Source organism: Stegodyphus dumicola, chromosome 10 (genome assembly GCF_044657685.1).
Source record: "Stegodyphus dumicola isolate Sdum_Otavi_A_Nest chromosome 10, ASM4465768v1".
Classification (NCBI taxonomy): domain Eukaryota; kingdom Metazoa; phylum Arthropoda; class Arachnida; order Araneae; family Eresidae; genus Stegodyphus; species Stegodyphus dumicola.
In genome coordinates this window covers 56,252,185-56,274,148 of record NC_140777.1, presented here as the reverse complement: position 1 = coordinate 56,274,148, position 21,964 = coordinate 56,252,185, and the positions used below count along the sequence as shown (strand labels likewise).

Below are 21,964 nucleotides of genomic sequence, written 5' to 3'. Positions count from 1 at the left end.
GGTTTTGGTTTACGATAGAAAGGTTTCATTTTTCAGAGTTGAGGTTCCAAAATAGCGACTTCATTAGCATTATGCATGAATGTGGCATAGATTAATCTAGAAACGGCACAGTCCAGAAATGCTATTATTATTTTTAGAATAACAAGGAAATACTCAAATTAAGAAAAAGAGGAATTAACCTTTTGAGGCCGGGGCTTTGGTAGCAGTAAAAGCTACCAAAGGACGGGGAATCTTGAACCGAATGCTTTCCTCCCTTTAAGAAATTACCTCCTATTTGCAACAAAGATTCTTGTGTGTAGTCTAATGGATTCTCAGAGGGATGCATCTATGTCACAAAAGGAAGATCTTTGAAAAAGATAAGTGGTTAAAACCCTAGGGACGTCAGATTTCACATTTCACCCCACTTTTCAGCCTGGAAAATGGGAGAAAAAGACATGGCCACTAAAATGGACAACTCAGCCTGGAAAATGGGGGAAAAAGACATGGCCACTAAAGTGGACAACCCCGTCTTTTCAAAGAGAGGACTCTATGGCCACTATAATGGCCATCCCGTCTTCAAAAGGTTAAAAGGTTATTACTAAATTAAATTATACAGCTGATATACATATTTTTTATCTTATATATATTTGTGTGTGTAAGATAAAAATACATAACGATGAATTACACTTTAAATTAACCACAGCCCCTTAATTCCCCTTTCTAATATGAGTACCCCCCTTCTATTCTAAAAATAGTAATACCTTTTTCAAAAACTGCGTCATATCTGAAAACTAATTTCGAATCACGTCATTTTAGCCTTCTGCATTGCACATAGTTCTTAGCCAATAGGATTAACAAAACATTTTACTATAAATACCACTGCAATCCAGCTTAGCACTCCCTTTTGCTACCTACGCTTGCCAGCTAAAGGATGTCTCTTGCTTGAGTGTATCTATTAATTATTTATAATGTAATGTGTCCAAATAAAATGTTTGCTGGATGCAGACTGCCCCTATTATGCTGTCCACAGAGTAATCAACAATTAATAAAGATTTCTTTCGATTATGAAGTAATTTTGTGATTATTCAAAAGTTTCCATCTTCTACTACTACTTAATCAATATTTTGTGTGATCTTCTAACCTCAATCCACTCATGACTGCAAAATAATAATGTCTTCCCTAGTCAAGCATTCATCTAATATCAAATTTCTGCAATGAACTAAATTATCATTTCATATATATATAAGACTATTAAAAGAATAAATGAATTCTATTAGCTCATTATTCCCATACATTATTAGAAAGAATTATTTTAGCTCATTTTCATATGTGTGCTCCGCAAATAAACGTCACCTGGGCTGATCTTTGGAATATGGTAACAGGTAGTTTGGCGACATTTTGGAGGTGATAAACGTTACTACCTAGGACTTTGGGAATAATGTGAGAAGTACTGAGTTCCGTTTACGCATTATTTTGTGTGAGGGAAATGAGAGATCATGAGATATGTCATGTGACATTAATGGACGAATCACTGTTCTTTAATCAGAAAAGGGTGTAAATTTTTAAAAATATCTGCTGTGCAGCATTAGTTTCATTCTATGTTCTGTGAAACAGTGTTGTTTAATATTTGGATCCCATGGCCCTATATAAAGTAAATCCGAAATTTTTATTCCGTTTATGTGCAATTGAAAAGAATTGCTTAATTGCGGATAAGTATGAATGTCCAACATGTGGGTATGAAATGAGATTGTGTGAAAGGAAGGATATTACAGATAGTTTGAATGGCATTAGATCAGTTTGAATGGCGGTGCAAGAAATCTGGTGAAAATGGACATTTTGTGATCCGCCATGCACTCAAGATTCTGTAGAAGATTAGGTAAGTTAGTATTTTTAATTATTTGAGGATATTATTTTTATGCATTGTTCTAAATGTAAGTAGTAAAATTAATATGGTATTATTGGAAAATTGTTATTAGCAATGATTTAGTTTAAAGTAATTAGGATTGTAAGCTAATTTTTATTAATTTAATATATGTGCTTATTTATATTTTAAGTAGTGTTTTTTCATTTAATTATATTTTAATTTAATGATCGTGATTTTGAGAGTTATGTGTTTGTAGTATTTTGGAATACATTTGAGTAGAAGTAAATGTGAATGGAAAGAATTTAAGTATTTGACACTAAGTATTTGGAACCATTTTTAATGTTTGCATTAGAAATTGGTAGGTGAGGTTTATAATAGATAATTTAGAGGGAAAAGTTTTTGGATATTTTATTTATTTTATACGTGCAAATGTTCATCCTTGGAAAGGGTATATACTTTTTCACGATCAGGTAATTTCATATATGTTCTTTTTACCGAATTTAAAGATTCACAAAATTTTCATGCATTTTCGTGAAATTTTTCTAATTTATGAGAAAAAAGCAGTGTACATGGATATAGTGAAGAGTGTGCGCAATGCCATTTTTGTGCAATTCTGGGATGTTTTTTTTAAGTAAAAATAAGTCGACGTGTACATAATTTAATTATATTTTAATTAAATGATAGTTATTTTGTGAATTATATGTTTGTAGCAATTTGGTATACGTTTGAGTGGAAGTAAACGTGCATGGAAATAATTTAAATATTTGACACTAAGTATTTGTAACCATTTTTAATGTTTTGTTATGCATTCGTTGGTGACGTTTATAATAGATAATTTAGAGGTAAAAGTTTTTGGATATTTTATTTATATTATACGTGGAAATGTTCGTCCTTGGATAGGGCATATAATTTTTTGCGATCACGTAATTTCATACATGTGCTTTTTACCGAGTTTAAAGATTCACAAAATTTTCCTGCATTTTCGTGCAAATTTTTGTAATTTATGAGAAAATAGCAGTTTAGATGGATAAAGTCAAGAGTGTGCACAATGCCATTTTTGTGCAATTCCGGGATGTTTTTTTAAGTAAAAATAAGTCGACGTGTACATGGTTAATGTGTATGTGCGATTTTGAAAAACGCGGCAAGGAGCTTGCGATTCTGCACTTTTTCCCAATTTTGCAGTTAATATTTGTCATGATTAAGCAGTTTTGTTCCATAAAATTTCTAGCATAAGTGTAATTCGGCTAGTAGATTGTTGGAAAAAGGGTTGAGTAAATAAAATGAAAAGAAACATGTCTTTATTTCATGAAGACAAAATGGCGGCGAAATAAAAAACAGAGGGTTGCTGTAGCAGAGTTGGTCGCCAAATTTTCGCCAAGTTACCATAATCCAAAGATCAACCGTCACCTGATTTGTATTTCTCTTATGTCAACCAAAGACAACTAACTTTATGTGGCACAAATAGAAGTGTCTAATTTACCAAAGCAGTTTTATGAAGAATTCTATGACAGCTGTAGTTTTCTGTACCTGGGAAACTGACACAAAGCCCTGATTTCATATTTTAAGCACTAGAAGAAATCAACAATGAGCATAACAGATGAATAGTAGATGATAATGAAGTAGATTGAAGAAACCTAAATTATCATGAGGATCAAAATTTAAGAGTCCATTAATTTGACTATTAAGAATTATTATAAAAACAATTTAGACTAATGCAATATTGAAGTTTTTAAATCATTAAAAACATCTATAAAGTAGCTAATGAGCAGAAAGATTTTATTCTTTCAATATATTAGTTGTCATATACAATATAAATATCAAACTGAGTAATGGAAATTAAAACTACACCCTAAAAACTGTGACAGTTTATGCAAGTTACTATATATTGATGTGGTTCGAATTTATATTATTTTATCCAACTTCAAATATTCAAAAGTATGTTTAAAAAATAAAACAGTATACTATAAAAGAATTCCCACTGCGGCCAAATGCAATAACATTTCTGAAATAAAAAGCAATTTCCTACACTGCATTACGCAACTATCTTGGAAATAATCATTATTATTTAATTTTATGTAGTACGAAAAACACTTTATTATTTAATTTCTTTTTATGCAGCACCAAGTAAAAACGTTAAAATACTCATAATTTAAAAGCAATGCTTAATACATTACTTATTACTCTAGGCCTCCCTACATACTATCAAACAAATCAGATGATATTCAACTGAATCTAAGAAATTTTGCGCAATCGGTATAGCAAAATAAAAAAGGATTAGCCCAATATAAAAGCGCAGAAGGAAAAAAAAATAAAGTTTTAACAACACAAAACATAGATCTATGACACTCGACCAATATTTAACAAACTAACTAACCTTAAATTGTCCATCATCGGCAAGAAGATCATCATCCATTATTCTAAAAAATTATTGTAATACCTGATACAAAGAATTTCATTACGTTTCGATTGTTACACTGTACTTAATTATCTCACACCCTACTGAAATCCGATTCACAAACAAGGTACTCACATATCTTCACTTCGCATCATGATCATAGAACATCAATATTTTGCCTTTACATTAATAATTTTTTATCCTCTTTTTTTCCTTGCTGTGGTGATGTTTAGTAATTTAATATTGGAACATACATAAAATTTTGACAGTGGACTTAAATTAAATTAGTTTTTTAAGTTTTCGTGTTTTCAACAAGAAATCAGTTTATGAAATATATGTTCAAAATTTCAATTTATTTTAAATTAAAATTTTTAAAACAAATAATTAATTATTTTAATTAAAGATTTAAAATACTCCTTGTGCGCTAATTTTTCAATATTTTTCCCTAGTTTTTCCTTTTAGTTATAAAGACATGACAAAAGTTTTTGTGTATCCGTTATTGAATATGATGGATCAGAAATTTTTAAAAGGATTTTTGCGAACATAATTATCAAAAGTTTAAACTTCTTAATAACCTTGTTAACACCCGCGTAACGCTAGAGGGCGCTAAGATAGTTGATGGAAGATGTGACGCAGTGATGATGTGAGATATCTGAGACTGTGATATTATTTTATTTAATTAAATCAATTTATATTTCATTGATTTCCTTAATTGAAATTTTATGTAATACTATGAATCACCACAATATCGGAACTTGGATTACCACTGAATCTTCAAACCACTAATGCGCAAATCTCATGTCCAAAAATGCATACCCAGATCTACTGTAACATATAACAAGATAGTTCCTTCCAATTATCATTCAATTTTAACTAAAAATGAGACCCATGGAGCTTTTTCAAGATATAGCAACTGCGAAAAATTTTGTTTTGAGAAAAGCGAATTTAAAGATTTTCTTCAAACTTATCTTTAATACATGATCATGAGAAACAGCAAAGTAACTTTTAATATGAATATGTAGACACTAGATAACATTTTTGTATCATTTAACTATTTTTAATCTCATAATATTAAATATGAGAAAAATAAACATATCGGAAATTGGTATGTGATCCGAAGTTAGAGTTAGATACAATTTATGCATTATATCCAATGAAACTTTTGAAATTCTCTCGCATCATATGTTTAACTTCATTGGTTATATTTACATTATCTTTTAATGCTTTACACTATTTTTTACTATTTCTGTTTTTTCCCAAGCAGGCAAACTTCTCCTTTTGCTTTGGCTCAAGCGACGTTGATCACTCTTTTTTGCAAAGAGTAGGGAAAACGAGTTTGTTTCCTCCTGTTCTGTTCACATAACCAAAGTCAACCCTTCAATGCATGGTGATGCATATATGAATCATACCAATTTTTAGTGAATTTATCATTAAAAAACATTACATAGCAGACGGTTTACTGGGCTTATTTGTATCTTAATATATCCATATCAATGTTTAGCTGTTCCTTTTCAGAGTAGACGGCGATATGGCGGCATAAAACTGCACTCTTTATTTCATTAGTGCCAAGAACACTGAATTAATTTCTGTTTCTTCAATGGTCAAACTAGCTTTCTGTTATTCATAAATTCTATATTAGACGCTTAAAAATTTTATTCTTTATAGCTGAAGGTATGTAGTTCTCATTTCTATATTAAGGTTTAACCACAGAATTGTTTTAAAGGAAAATATTTTAATTTTTCTGTTTGGCTCTTATATGCATCACTATGCATTTATGATTAGGCTTCACTCTAGAGTGCAGTTTGATGCATATATGAATCAGAGTAAAATTTAGAGTGGATTTTTAATTATAAGACTTCATAACTTTTATTTCATGCTTTTTTCTATATCAGCCATACCCACTAGATATTTGCTTGCATTGCTGTTACTTAGAGTCATAAAATATCAATTTTACGTCTCTAATCATGTAGTATGTATATTGTTTGTTTGTAATGAAAATTCCTTTGACTTCTCTATTTATGTTAATTGAGTGGGTAATTATTTTCAAACCATTTTTACCATTTTTTATGTGGACTCGATGGATTTTTTCACAAGTTTGAGGTGTACTCAGGCCAAGTTGCAAGTTCCCTACAGGTGAGTAATTGAAGAAAGAGTTGTGTGCCCTCAACGTTGAACACATTGCAGGCTGTGATGGAACTGAAATACGTAATTTAATGTGAAAAGAAGATAAGAATGTGCTCCTGTTCTCTACGTTTGCTGGGAAACACCCCATTGAACAGATATCTAGATTCTATAGGAAGAAAAGAGAGAGAGAGTTACGATGGACTGCCCAAATGTTGTGAAACGATACAACAAACATATGGGGGGAGGGTCGTAGATTTGCTGGATGGTCACATTAGAAGATACAAAATAACACTGAGATAAGTGTTATATGATAATTTTTCAACCACTTGTTAGTCCTTGCGGTTATAAGTGTCTGGCTGCTGTACAAAAAGTGTCCTTGGAGCCAACCCCAAGGATTTGCTAAACCGGTCCGCCTTTTGGGTTGAGCTATCCGTTGGACTGTCCGAAATGGGTGAAAGTTCAGTTCTCTGCATCAAACATTACTCTTTCTCGCCAAGATGGAAAAGTTAGTGATTCAGCCTGGTATACAGGAGCCTTTGGAAGAAGAGCTTCTTTCTTGGTAGAAACCATAGTTCGTTGATCCCAGTATTCGCTGTTAGGAAAAGAGGGGTTTTTGCTCCTTGAAATTACGAAAACGTAAGAAGTGGAGGGATTCTTTCTTTTACTTATTCATTTATTTCTTGAATAGAAATTTCAGTATTTATGTTTAAAAATTTTATCCTTTTCACAGGTAAGATTGTTTGCTCGGTAAAATTAGTACCGTTTCTAAAGCTTATTTCTGCATCCGTGATTTGTTGCTAAGAGTTTTTTCCGTTCTACATGATTGTTGGTCTTGCGGCGAAGTGTTTAAGATGATTTTTCTTCATGATATCATGTAAATTTTCTTTCTTTACCGTCAGCTCACTATGACGTCATTCATATTGAAATGTTTTTATGCACTTTCTTTTCAGGTGTGTATATAGGGCCGATGCTATTCGCACCGACGGTGCGATTATGCGCTTAAGCTATTCGCACCAACATTAACAACACGTGCGCAATGAGTTGTCAGATCTGTCATTTCAACCCAATCGAAAAGAACGCATTCTACTTACGCGAACTCCCTAAGTGCTGTAGTGAATATTTCTTTTAAGGCGGGTTACTACCTTGGCCTAGTTTATAATTTTTTAAGCTTTGATGACTTTCAAAAGTTTGGAAAGGAAATTGGGTACCTTTTCTTATAAAAAGAAGGAACACATTTCCTTTTATTAAAGTATATATAAAAAAGGGCAGATTTTTATGTTTGCAATATTTATTGTTTTCCTGAACGGTTGGAATAGTTTAAATGACTGATTTGGGCGGGGGGACAAGATCTTGTTTATATTTTTCGTACTTCTTAGAATACATTTAGTTTCAAAGATGTGTAAGATGTGTTTTGCGATGGTGTCAAAGATGTCTATTCATTCCTCTTTCAAAATTTTCGTCTGAGAAAAGATAATAAATATTAGACATTCTGTGTAGAAAATTTAGACATGAAATAAGTTAAAAGCGATTAAATCGACTATTAAATGAAGAATTAATCATATAATACTGGTTATTAAGAATTCCGTATGCCTGTTTATTTTTTTATGGAAACACTTGGCATTTTCAGGACACAAAAAGTATTCCAAAGAACTTTGAAATATTAGCACAAATACATTAATAAATTAAATTGAAATAAATAATGGGATGCAATTTAAAAGACAGAAATAATTTAATGTAAGAGATTTAGATTTAAAAATTTGCGCACACAAATGATTTATCAGATTTTATAAGGTTTTATTCCATAAATAACTTTGATTTTGAAATATGGCATTTGAACCTATAAACATGTGTTGATACTGAAAAAGTGATGAATATATAAGAATATTATAATTTTCAGAAAGTTTTCTTATTGAATAATAAATTCTGACAGTCCTATGCTATAAGACCAGGGTCTAAGTTTGCATAAAAATTTCTCTGTTAAATAAAAGAATTTAAGTAATTTCTGTAGCCTTTTTGTAAATACAATAATTTTTTTAAAAATAATTACATGTCCTTGCTTGCAATTAGAATCATCATTAATCATTTCCTGAACATTATCATGTATATAGATTGACCTCGTGTTTGTAACTGATAATTATTACTTGCAAATTATTCTCTTGAAGGTAAACTGTTAATAACCCTTTCTATTGCTGAGTTAGGGTTAACAACCTTCTCTCTCGTTAACCGCCTGCCTTACGGAAATCGGTGTAAAATGCTGCTACCTGGGTTGATTGTGCGCATGCGTGAACGTAGGTGGTGTGAATAGCCTCTTAGCTATTCGCACCGTCGGTGCGATTAGCCACTGCGTGTATATAGAACTCATAAATTTTGCTTTGGTCACAGTTAGCAATTTTGTATACCGTACGTTAAATTAATACTTCATTTTATTTTCAACTCATAAATATTGCTTTGGCCGTATCCCGCTCATCTGCGGGGTTTGGTCGCTAATGTTATAAATATATCGCGAAAGTGCTGACTCCTGGGGCACTCCAGCAAAGATGTTTCTCGTGATAGAAACAGTATTGGCAATTTTCACTGCAAAAGTTTTATCTTGGAGATAAAAAGCAATAAGTCTTATGGCCCTATCACTTCTATGGACTCGCGCGCTTACCCGGGACAATTCCGAGAAACGAGATTCTAGTAGCACGGCTTTAAGCGGCAGGCTTCCGAGAAAGGTTTCGTCTAGCTAGGAGGAACATGTCCCGGCTACGAGCAACATTTTAAAACTTTTCCGAAAATGTTCCGGCTGGAGACGCGTTCCTCGAACGTTCAACCAATCAGACGAAAGTTCTGCTTCTGAAGGATCACAGGTAACTTTCAATATGGCGATGGCTCTCACTGTGAATTCATGGAGGGTGGAAATAGAGGCCGATTTAATTATTGCTGTTTTGTTGTAATACAACTTCCTGGGTCATTTTTTAATCGTCTATATATTCATTAAATATATAATCGTGGAAATTTCAGAGTTGACAGTATTTTACGACGCTCTTGCAGTTCAGATTTGTTTACAAATTGTTCGTCGCCAAAAGTTCGCCAAATTTGTCGTATTTCGTGCTGATCGTGTATTATCACTGTTATATAATAGAATTTTATTTCTTAAATTTAAGTTGAATAATTTTTTAAAATCTGTTTGTATATGCGCGGCTTTTCTCCTAATTACTTATCTTTTAAATTATTAATTGCATAATCAGTCACACATTTTAAACAGCATAAAAGATGCATAAAAAAAGAAAAGCAAAGCTTATGTAATAATGCGAATACTAATTAAATTTGTCTGTTATTTTCATGTTATTAATGAAATACTTTTTGAATTACAAATACATTAGAAACTATACTTTTATTGTAAATGCTACATATCGAAACATTGGAAATTTATGGATTTATTATTATGCATGATGAAAAACATTTGTAAATACATTCATTAATATAAATCTTATTCATTACATTAATACTAATAAATATATATTAACAACTTCTAAACCATCGCATCTCTCTAGCTGTATGTAAATATATGACTTATTAGATGTGTATATATATATATGTATGTATGAATACAAAAATTAACATTGCCAAGAAGTTTATTTGAAGTTACTTTTAGTTCAGATAACGATTATTTAATTGGCAGCAACTATAGTTATCAGTTTTTTGCAAATTATTATGGGTATGTAATAATCAGTTGAAACATTATTGATGAGTATTTGAGTACTAAAGAGTGTACACATTTTGTTATTGGGTTAATTCAAAATTATATAATATGTATGATCTACGTAATAAAAACATGACTGATAAATAATAAGAAATGTAACAGCTGTACATTTATAACATTTGATTACTTAAAACAGTGCACAACTGATTAACACCTTCATGTCTGTTTACATAATGAATTGCACTTTCCAATTAAGTGCTTGGGCATACTAGTGGCCGAAGTGTCGTTGAACACTGGTAGTTCTGTCTCAGATTAGAATGCCGCGAACGGGCTGGCTACATGACGTTTCCTTGGTTTTCCCCATTTGTAACTGATATACAAGCCAGTTTTAAAAATCTTCTACAAAGGGATCCCTCCTGTTAGGCAGATATCCCTCGAGGCTTTGCCGTAATCACATAAAACAAACTCATGATGTGCATCACCTAATTTCTAGAGTTGGTATAATTAATGTATTTTAGGTGTATTACCGAGTGTTCTATGGGACAGTAAACAACTCGCACATGTTTGATTGCTCATGTATTCATATGCTTTATTTGATCTTCATTTTGCTAAATAGTATCTGCTGGCTGTGAGGATGTAAATATCAGCCATATAGACTTTTGTCATAAAAGGTCTTCCTTTTTTTTGTCTGTTTGTTTGTTTGAACGAACAGAATAGTAATTATGAGCCATAAAGTTAGTCGAGGTCAGAAGGTGGTTACCAGGTCACAAATTTTCCAGTGAGCCATCAATTTTTTATTTCAATGCAGACAACAGAAAATATACATAAATAATGTCTGATAAATAGACTTATCCAGCACACGTTTTAAACTATTTTTAGTGTATACAGAATATGGCTATTACTGATGTAATTGATTACTATAACCAGAAGTGTGTCTATCTGTTACTTGAAGTGCCAGAGTGGAGATCAAAGTGATTAACTTGATAGCAATCACCTTTCTATTATCTTCCATTACTAACAATAAAGTTTAAAACGAAAAGCGTGTGAGCGATACAAAACAACACGAAGAAGCGAATGTCATTTGAAAGGAAACGTCACTTTCGCCAATCTGAGCGATAACTGATTCTTGTTTGGCTTTCAGCCTGTTTACCAAGTGAAGATGGTAACCCTATTTCGCCAAAGGGCGTTTCTTAAAACTGTTGCTGCAAACGTTTTGTTCCGGCAACAAATATCGTATGTTATAAGGGTTTTATGCAATGATCTTGGAAGTCCAAGTTGATAAGTTTGCAGATAAGTCCTCGGTGTCGTACCCTATCAGAAAGAAGCTTTCGCAATGTCAAGGGATATGGCTCCAGTAGGAAATTTATAATTGAAACTGTCAGTTATATAGTTGATAAGAAGCAGCTGGTGATTATTACTGTGAATATGATGGAGACCAAACTGTTTTTCTAGAACACAGGAACTGTTTGGAATAATTTGATTTACTAGATGATATAGAATAATGATTTCAGCTGTTTTAGAAAGTTGACTGAGAAGGATAATTGCAGTGCAGTTCTGAGGAAACATGGAATTTTGATACGGTTTTGGAAAGACGACGGTGACGGCATGTTTCCATATATTAGGAAAGTACCAGAACTTGATGATAGAGTTGGTTATCTTAGTAAGACATGTGATAGCATTGATAGTGAGATATTTTAGTGTTTTGGTAGATATACCATCAACACTTTGTAGAGTCATTAGGTTAATTGGAAACAGAAAAGATGAAAAATATGCAACCGTCTTCGTCGGGAATCGAACCACGGACCTCTGGAATACCGGCCCAGCTTGCTACCGTTACACCACGAAGGCACGCTATGGAAGTCGGAGAAATACCTTATAACTTGAAGATTTTTTGGGTTTTAAGGAGCTGCTATAATCTGTAACCGATTTTGGCATGAAGAGGAATGTAAAGTTCAAAGGACCAAGGATTTTTAAGGAAGTATTAACAGTATCATTAATTTTTGAGATATGATTGCTGTCGTAAGGAGTAGTATTAAGAGTAAACGTTTCAGTTTAGTTCAGAGTTTAGTATATCAACAAAGATCTTAGCTTTTTTCTTCGTCTGAATAAACGAATAAACCATTCCGCTGATGCCATGGAGTGGCAGAATTTGTTTGAAAGGTTACTTAAATTTCTTTGCTGTGTCAAAAACAGAATTATCTTCTGTTCGACAGAGCTGAGGAAGTTTCGCCAGCGTTTTGTCTTGAAGTTAATAATGGCCTTTTTGATATCACGTTGAACAACGTTCAACTGCGTTTTAAGTCTTGGGTCTCTTGTAGTTTGCCAGTTTTTCCAAATACGATTTTTGCATTTAATTTTTTGTCTTATACTGGCTGGAAGAGTAAGAAAAGGATGGGAACTGATGAATTTGTTGGCAGAGAAATTGATAGTATGTTGAATATAGGTGGTAAACTTCTTGATTTCAAAGTCAGTATCGTCTTCATTGACGACGTTGGGATTTCCAGGTGTGTTATCTGAAATGATTTTTATGGATTTTTCCAGTCTGTGATGCCAGTGCTCTTGTCTAGTGAAGGTAAGTAACTATTAATGCTGATTTCAAGAAAGATTGGATTATGGTCAGAGGAGAGAGTTGGAATAATAGAAATTTGCTAGTCAAGATTGTTGGATACAAAAAGTCTAAAATAGAAGAACTATTATAGCCGTAATGTGTAGGCTCATCAGTGGCATTCATGGTATAATTTTTATTCTGAATCATGTTAAAAATTTATCTTCCTTTTCTATTGCTAGCTCCCTGATTCCGGCATTGATGCTTAAAGTCTCTTCCGATTAAAGCAAGTGAGCTAAAGTACAGTAGTTTTTCAATTTCAGAAACGATCTTATTAGAAGGTACATACATATTAGAGATTATGAATGTTTCATGCTCAATTTGAATTTCCATAGTATTGCTTTCAAAAGAGGTAGCAGGATTTTGTTCGAGTTGATATTCAATTTCCCTTTTTAACAAAAGTTATGATTCCACCGTCGCGTCCGGTTCTCGACGTAGTAATATAATTTGCGTAAAGTACTTTCAGTGCAGATTTCAAATGTGTTTCCTGTGTGAGAATAACGTCAGGTCGAAGAAGATCAGCAAATTCGTCTTTCTGCTGAATAGGGTGTTAGCATTCCATGAAAGAAATTTGATACTTCTCAGAGTACTACTGCTTGGCGTGTTAAAGGCAATTTGTAATTTCGTCAAAAATGTCCACAATCACACTTATTTGTCTATAGGCGAGGTTTGTTTCTTCATAGTTTTGAGGCCTTCTATAATAAAGCAAGCAGTTGTTAAAAAGAGATATTGTTTTCAGGGAACTCAGATAAAATAGTTCGGAAAAAGTGGAGCTTGTGGCTGGAGTTTAAAATAAGTTAGAGTTAATAGTATTCTAAGGCTTGGGAGAATTCATTTCTTTGTTGAGAGAACTTGTTTGTGTGGTGTATTTAATTATGGCAGAGAACACGAGGGATATCTGCCTAAAGGAAGGGATCCCTTCGTGGAGGACTTTCTAAGGGAAACTGGCTCGTATACACGTTACACATGGGGAAAACCACGAAAACGCCCATCCAGCCAGCCCGTTCGCGGGATTCCAACCTCGGACCGAACTACCAGTGTTCAGCGACTTTACCGCTCGGCCGCTGGTGGACCTTTGTTGAGAGATGGAAAGTTGTTGTCTTGAAAATTCCAATGATCTTTTGTTGGTGGATTTCTGAGCATAAACTTCTGCTTGTTTTGCTGTGGTCTAGCTGGACATTGTGAGAAGTTAGCTGGACGTGGGTCACCGAAATGACAGTAAGTAGCAGATTTACTTTGTCAATTGGGAAAATTTTAGGATCATGATTTCCACCATAACTCACACGAACCCAGCCACATGTACGTAAAAGTGAGCTTGCTGCAACGATAGCATTGCCAGAGGACCAGGGGTCCGTTTCGAGGCTTCAGCCGCCTATAAAGTTTATTTTGTTCCTGCTGTATAAACAAACTGAAAGGGAAAAGTATGTATCATAAATTATGACTATAAAAATATCTAATCTAACCACGTTGACTGTGACTACTATTTTGTATTTGACTGTACACTTTTTCGACATTTCCTGGTTATCCAGACAGTTTGATAAAACTACCAAATGTGTCCCATTGTTAATAATAACTCTTAAATATCCTGTTTTCTAATTACTCATAAAGTCAAAATCGTAAAAACAACCTTGTATTTAGCGTAGGTATAATGAAACACTCAATCGATTTCAAGGGCAGCTAAAGGTCCGTCCTCATCAGGAGAAAGAAATAATGAAAAATTAGCGAAATTAAAATAGGGAGCGAAGGGCAAATGCCCCTTACGCTCAAAATCTGAACTTCAAATAATGGAAATGCCAATGCCAATGATTTGCAAGTTTCGGAGTGCCTATGGTTCAAAACCATGTACCTCCACATCAGAATTACTAATAGTGAGCAGAAATAGAAAAGATTTTGCAAAAGGTGAATTACTTGATGCTCAATAGAGGGAGCCACATGCTCGAGGAAGTTTAGGGATAGGAATTAGAAAATAAAAACTTAAATATCATAATTTTTTTATAAGTTTTTAGAATTTTTTGTACTTTAATATTTTATACTTTTTTTTGGTTTTTATAATTTTTTTAATACACAATACAAACACTAAAGCAAAAAGCGTATAGGAAAGAGTTTACGATTAATAGGCTCATTGGCATGTGGCTTGTGTTGGATAGTGCAAATAATAAAAGGGGAACGCGGTGAAAATTTTCTTAGGCAGATTTAGAATTTGCGGGAGATGTGATTCTTAAGCGAACAGATTGATAACTTTGCTTGAAGATATTGATTGCTGGTGCTCATGATGTTGATGTTATAAGCAATTATATGGCAGCTCGTTGAAGAGACGTCCTTCCCTCATGGCGCGGGAGCTGGAATAGAAGTTGAGTCTAGTCTAGTCTGTACAGCTATTGCCGAAGTGTCGCGCAGCTGCGCAACTTATCCGGCTCTTGAAAAGTGAGCCCAAAGGGCACATGACATTGAATTTTCAATGACAATTTTTTAGGAGGTCAAAGGTGGTTACAGGGGGCGACCATGAGTCGCAAGGCCAAAGAGTGACGCGCGCATCAAGAAATTCGTAAAGCAGGAGCCGTGAGGATCTGTATGAAATGTTTGTGTTGTATCATCAAAGAAGACACAGACAAAATCCGACAATTTCAATCATGACATCTGAGTTAAAACATTTCATAATAATTAACCATACTATACATTATTACATAAATACAAAGTGAAAAGAAACATACAAATTACAATTGAGAAATAAAATTTTTTATACACTATATACAATATATACAAGAGCTGTGCATATCCTTCATGAGTATTTTTTACGTGGGGAAATTTAAGTCCCTGGCGAGGTGGGCCGCGAGTGGTCTTAGCGAAGCATCTTTAAGAATAACGTAATCCAAAACATTGAGATCTGTCATATGGTTACATTCTTGTGCGTTGTTAAAGAATTTGTTATTTGCTTTGTGTAGATATGTTTCGACAGATTCCATTTTCAGGTCACGGTGCAGGGTGTGATTCGAGACATAATAATGAGCATTTGTTATCATCCTAAGAACTTTATTTTGAATGATTTGCAGCTTGTTTAACTCATTTTTCTGAACTGTAGCCCAGGCCGGAGAAGCATACGCAAAAATGGGACGAATAATGGAATTATAAATATGCCTCTTCCTCTTGATGTCTAATCTTGAGGTCGCCGACAGGAGTGGCGTAAGACTTTGTATTACCCCGATAGTCTTTCCTCTGACACATTTTATATGCTCTTTCCAGAGGAAATTAGCACTATATTTTAATCCCAAGTATGTAGCAGTTTTTACAACTGGTACGACAGTATCAAATAGCAACAGTTGTGCAGTTAAGGGGTGGTTCATTTTATTCTTTTTAAAAATCAGAAGCTTGGATTTATCAGCATTAATTGCGATTTTCCAATTGGCAAAATAATAAAATAATAAAAGCAAATAATAGAAGTTGAGAGGGCGTGTCTTGCCCTTTTAGATGGAGGGTAGATGCCGAACTCTCGGCCAATCACGGCTCTCGGTCTCTTCTGTGAGCTGCGAATAGCAGGATCGTATGCTGGAACCTGCTGGAGTGCTTGGTTATCAATCTGTTCAATTTTGAGGAATAAATTTTGACTAAGCAAATAATGGAAAGCAACCACTGAGAGGATTTTTATACCCTCTGGTAGTACCAAACGCGAGGAGGTAACGCCATCTATCGGCAAAAATAACTGAATTAAGATACCTTTAGCTGCCCTCGAAATCGATTGAGTGTTTCATTATACCTACGCTAAATACAAGGTTGTTTTTACGATTTTGATTGTCACATTAGCGTGTTTCTCTTCTAGTCTACTCATAAAGTATTGTTCATAATCTTTTACTGTTCATCAGAAGTCTAAGCACATTTGAGTGGCTTCCAATTGGATCCAATCTCTCTCCCAATTATCATTACGTGAGTATTTGAACATATAAACACTTATGATTCCACTAGTCATACATTGTGTAGATAATACTGACCCTTGCTCTCCTGTAACTCTTTCGCACATATGGACATATATAGACAGGTGGCGTTTGCACATGCATGAATCCGTAAATGGGATGTATCGTGTAGCCACTCTGCATTATTTTCAGTGGTGCCAAAGTTGTAATGAATATAGTTTCTGATCTTGAAAGGAATGTAAATAAATGTCTAATAGGTGTTAGCTCATATTATGCATTACTATTTGCAACGTGCAAAGAGTATAGGCCTTATCAGTATCGTTAGTTATTTCCATATTTCCATATTTTCATATATACAATTCATATTTTCAATTATATGTCTACAATTCGCACACTATTAAAGACTTTTGCGAATTCATTGACAAAAATTATCAATAACTTTCATCTCATATCAAGATTAGCTTTGAGTAATTTGACTTTATTTCCAGCAGTCGAAAGGAGGATTAAGTTATTTCTTATTCTAAAGGCTGTTTCTTTCTCGGCCAACAAATCTGTTCCTGCTTTGTTAAGACAATTCTTTTATAATAAATTCTATGTATTAACTACATGTAGTTTCTTCTGTAAGGTCTTTATTTTATTCTAACCAATTATTTTTAGTTTTCATCTCCTTTCCCTTTTGATTTCACTTTCTTGTCGGAATGTAAATTTGTTATCAGTGGCGTAGCAAGCATAACTGGCGCCCGGGGCAAAATACCTTTTTTGCGCCCCCCCACAAAAAAACCTTTCAATATATAATGTATAGAATATATTCGTAATAAGAAAATAATGCAAATAATAATAAAATGCTGAATCTGCCATAAAATACTCAAAAATATATTAAGAATAGTCACTACCTAACTACACTAGCCTTGGATTCGGAAATGCATCTGTCTCGGCGAAAAAAATCAGACATACGATGATCTAGAATTAGTTAAAAAGGTGTTATTTATTTTACATATTTATATAAGTGTTTTTAAAAAGTACAATTTTTAAACAATTAAAATTTTAATATACATTATAGATAAATAGGTATGTGGCAACTTGCCTACTACAACTCAACTCTATCAGTCTGGTAACCCATAGCAACCAAAAACAAAATAATATTTATTCTATTCAATTGTTATAATTATTTAACGATCTGTCTCAAAAAATTGTACTAACATAATTGGTGAATCGTATTTATTACGAATAGCAACCTTCAATGTTGCACGAATATGGAGTTTATATGTCAAAATTCTAAGCACCAGTAAGTTATTCAGTGTGATGAGATGCAAGTAAGACATTTCACCTTTGATCTCAAGCGTTGTGCTGCATTCCGGTGAGTCAACATATTCCTGTCATAATTTCAGCGGATATATGTATCGTCTACTGCATTTGAGCCTCCAATTTCTCCGATTTCAAGTACCAAGAAACTGTGTCACTATATGCATATTATTACTGTGCATATTTGATTGATCTAAAGTGGTTGACAAAGATGCTGGTTCACAATTGGCTCGAGTGGCAGTTAAGCCACCGGCTTTTTGTCGCCGAGACCCATCGTTATGGTTCATTCAATTGGATGCGCAGTTTAAATTTAGTCACATTACTGCCGACGAAACTCAATTTTATACAATGATCGCCGGATTAGAATCCGAGGTACTAGAATCAGCTCGTGAAATAATTTTGAATCCACCGGCGACGGACAAATACAAATCTTTAAAAAAAAATTAATTTCTATGTATGAAGAATCCAAGACAGTTAACATCAAGTAGCTGTTGCACGATTTACAGTTGGGTGATACAAGGCCTTCTCAATTGCTGTCTAAAATGTCAGACGTAGCCGCCGGTAACCTAACGGATAAAATTCTTAAAACATTATGGATGAATAGACTCCCATCTAACATGCAAACCATTTTAGCAGCCAGTAGACAGCCACTTAAAAATCTTCCTGAAATCGCTGATAAAATTCACGAACTGGCCATTTCTGCGCAAATACATGCAGTGCAGGCTCCTGGTCCAGGTATTGTGGCGTTACAGGCTCAAATTGATGATTTGTCCAAACAGGTTGCTCAGTTAGTAGCCATCCAAGCTGAACCTTTTCAGCGCAACTGCTCCACATCACGTGGTTGAAATACACGATGTAGCCCACTGAGGAAACGTTACGAAAGCCCTCCTCAGGGTATTTGATTTTTACCACCACAAATTTGGAATGCCACCCACCGTGTGTCGTTATAACGACCAGAGAAACGAGAAAGGCCGTTGCTCGAAGTCGTGAATGACAGCGGCCGGAATTTTGCACGCCTTTTCGTCATCGAAAAGAATTCGGGCTTAAGGTTTCTTGTAGACACCGGGGCTGATGTTTCTGTCGTCCCACCACATTTTCACGAACAAAAGAGCCTTACCAAGTTAGAACTTTAATGGAACTCCTATTCAAAATTTTGGTGAACGCCTGATATCTGTTGAATTAGAATTGCGCCGTAACTTCCAGTGGACATTCATTATTGCTACTATCCTATTATTGGCGCTGACATTTTACAAAAATTTTCTTTGCTTGTCGATCTTAAGAATCGCCGTTTCATAGATTACATAACCAACTTAACTTATCCGGTAGTAATTCGCAATAGTCAAGATTTGAGCATTAAACTGATTTCGGGTAACTCCCCATGGCATCAACTTCTCAGAGAATTCCCTACAATCACGCCCCCAGTTATGGGTATTTCCGAACCCAAGCACAATGTACTACATTATATTGAAATTAAAGGACCTCCATTTGCAGCTAAACCAAGACGCTTACCTCCGGACAAGCTTAAAGCCGCCAAAGAGGAATTTCAATACATGATGGAACAGGGAATTTCCCGTCCTTCAAAAAGTTCATGGGCCAGTCCGCCCCATCTAGTTTGGAAACGAAATGGTAAGTGGCGATTATCGCCGTTTAAATGTAGCAACAATTCCTGATCGTTACCCAGTCCTGCACATTCAAGACTGTATGCAAGTTTTAGAGGCAAAAGCTATTTTTACAACCCTTGATCTTGAGGGGGCAAAGACCATCAAGTGCCCATTAACCCAGCTGATATTCCCAGCTGTTAATCCGTTAACCCAGCAGAAACTGCGGTTATTTCCCCTTTTGGACTATTTGAGTTTCCGGTCAACACTTTCGGCTTATGCAGTGCTCCTCAAACGTTCCAACGCTTCATGAAATAGGTGTTAATCGGCCTTGACTTTCGTATACCTTATTTTGATGACGTCTTAATCGCCTCCTCTTCAGAGCAAGAACACCTATCACATTTGAGAACAGTTTTTCAACGTTTTCAAAGGTATGGTGTCAATCTTAATCCTTCCAAATGCGTTTTTGGCTAACCAAGAGTATCCTTTCTTGGTCATGAAATTTCCGCTGATGGCGTTCGACCCCTTCCAGAGTCACCGCTATCCGCGATATGCCCGAACCATCTACAGTGAAGGTTGGTTAGATTAGCTAATTTCTTAGTTTCCTGAGTTCAAGCCCGAGTGGAGGCATTATTGTAAAACTCCAAGAAGGAGTATTCTGTGAACTTTATTAGGAATAATAAAGGGTATTTAACCCTTCTCAAGTTTTTTTCTCCCTCTCACGAACTCAAGCGATTATTCGCTTATCAGTTCTTAAGGTTCCTTAATTTAACTGTACACAGGTTAGAGTCTTACAAAGTTATTCTTCGTCTGGAGTATCTTAATAGAAAAAGTGCGATTAAAAATGACACAAAAATGTTTTGATCAGGTTTCTAGTGTTGAAAAATATGTCACAACTTCTGAAGTCGATCAAATTTAATTCTTCATGAGCAGTAGTGTAAATTTTCCCATAGTAACAATAGCATTATTTAGTAAAGTTCTAAAAATTTGTCAGTTTTTCCCAAAGCAGTAATTCAGCAAACGAAAAAGCGTATTTTCTAATCAGCATTCAGTGGCCAAAAGAAGTAAATTTCCCAATAATATTTTCATTAAATGATCATTATGATAAACTATAATTTCAAGTGCATGATGTGTAAGGAATTTTACAAATATTTGTTGCAAGAAAATAATATTGTTTTTCTGGCAGATGTCAGGACTTTAAACAACTATTACTCTGTTCCAGATTAGTAACCAACACACCTTCATCGTTAACGCAATTATGACACAAGCTATTTTAAAAATTCTGAAATAAATAGAATTCTGCTTTTTAATGGAAAGTCAGGCATTAATGGAAAGAATATATTGTATTTGATGATTCTGACATGGTGATATTATTAAAAATTATTTTTTTTAACTATATAGTTACCAAATTCAGTTCAGAACTACAGTGACATTCCATAAAATTTCGAAAGTTCATTACTGATAAAGTATGGAAAAATTTAATATACATGCAGAAAATGTATCAGCCGAGTAAACAGGTAGGGTAATATTTTCGTTATTTTTATACGTTATTTTATATTTATTTTCTTATTTTAATGAAATATTTTGAAAATTCTTCATCAGCAATAATTTTTCCTTCGATTTCTGGGAGTAAAAGCAAATCATTTCTTCTCATATATAAAATTTTATAGCCAACCTTTAATTTATATTTTGAAGTTTGAGAATTCTGTTATATTTACCTGTTATATCAGCAGTGAAATCAGATTTCTCTCTGAAACAGAAATAATTCAGCCTTTGAATTAACACGCAGAATGATTTTATTTGAAATGTTTTTTCATGCCATTAGCTGCATCTGTGACAAACTAAAGGTTAACAAATTATTTTTATACCATTCTGAATTAAGTATTCCTATTGATCTGTGAAACAAAATATTAGTCAATTTTTATTACGTTATTGAAAATAATAGTGTTTAAACAACCAAAATATTTTCAGCGGAGATAATGTTTTGTTAGTATGAATGTATTTTTGAAATTATGAAATATATAATAAGTAATGTAAAGGAAATTCAATTAGAACATTCACATAGCTAATTATTCTAACAAAGTAACTTGCTTTGATTGAATGCTTGTAATACAATGTAGTTTACAAATATAAAGCAAAGTCCAATGTAAAAGGGATCTGAAGATTATGGTAGTACATACAGTGTTCAGAATTTCGTATAATCCTATAGGCAGATAGTAATATTAAAATACATTTCATTTGAGTGATGCTTTCTTATTACAGAATAAAGTATTTTCTCCTTTTTTCCAGCATGCCTTCGTAGTGTAACGGTAACACATTCGGCGCGTATTCGAGTTCCGGTGAGGGCATTGCTGTAATGAGCACCTCTTCAGAACTTAATCATCAAATAAATTCCTATACTCCAGGGTACCGCAACTTGTTTGAATTTGTAAATATTCTTAATTTATCAACTTTTATCGTATTGTTAGCTGATGTGTAAGCATGCAGTGCGTGCCATTTTTTACGAG

General features: G+C 33.9%; 1 protein-coding gene across 11 annotated transcripts in view; it reads right to left on the bottom strand.

Moving 5' to 3' along the window:
- LOC118186794 (uncharacterized) overlaps positions 1 to 4,376 on the bottom strand; it is a 131,921-nt gene extending 127,545 nt beyond the window's left edge. For all 11 annotated transcript variants that reach the window (XR_015043402.1, XR_015043401.1, XR_015043399.1 and 8 more), the window contains exon 1: positions 4,218 to 4,376. Coding sequence is in view for 5 of the 11 variants with exons in the window: in XM_085824938.1 (XP_085681064.1) it covers positions 4,218 to 4,256 (39 nt within the window). In the remaining 6 variants the exon portion in view is untranslated. The remainder of the gene's footprint in view (positions 1 to 4,217) is intronic.
- Positions 4,377 to 21,964: the final 17,588 nt, after the last annotated feature.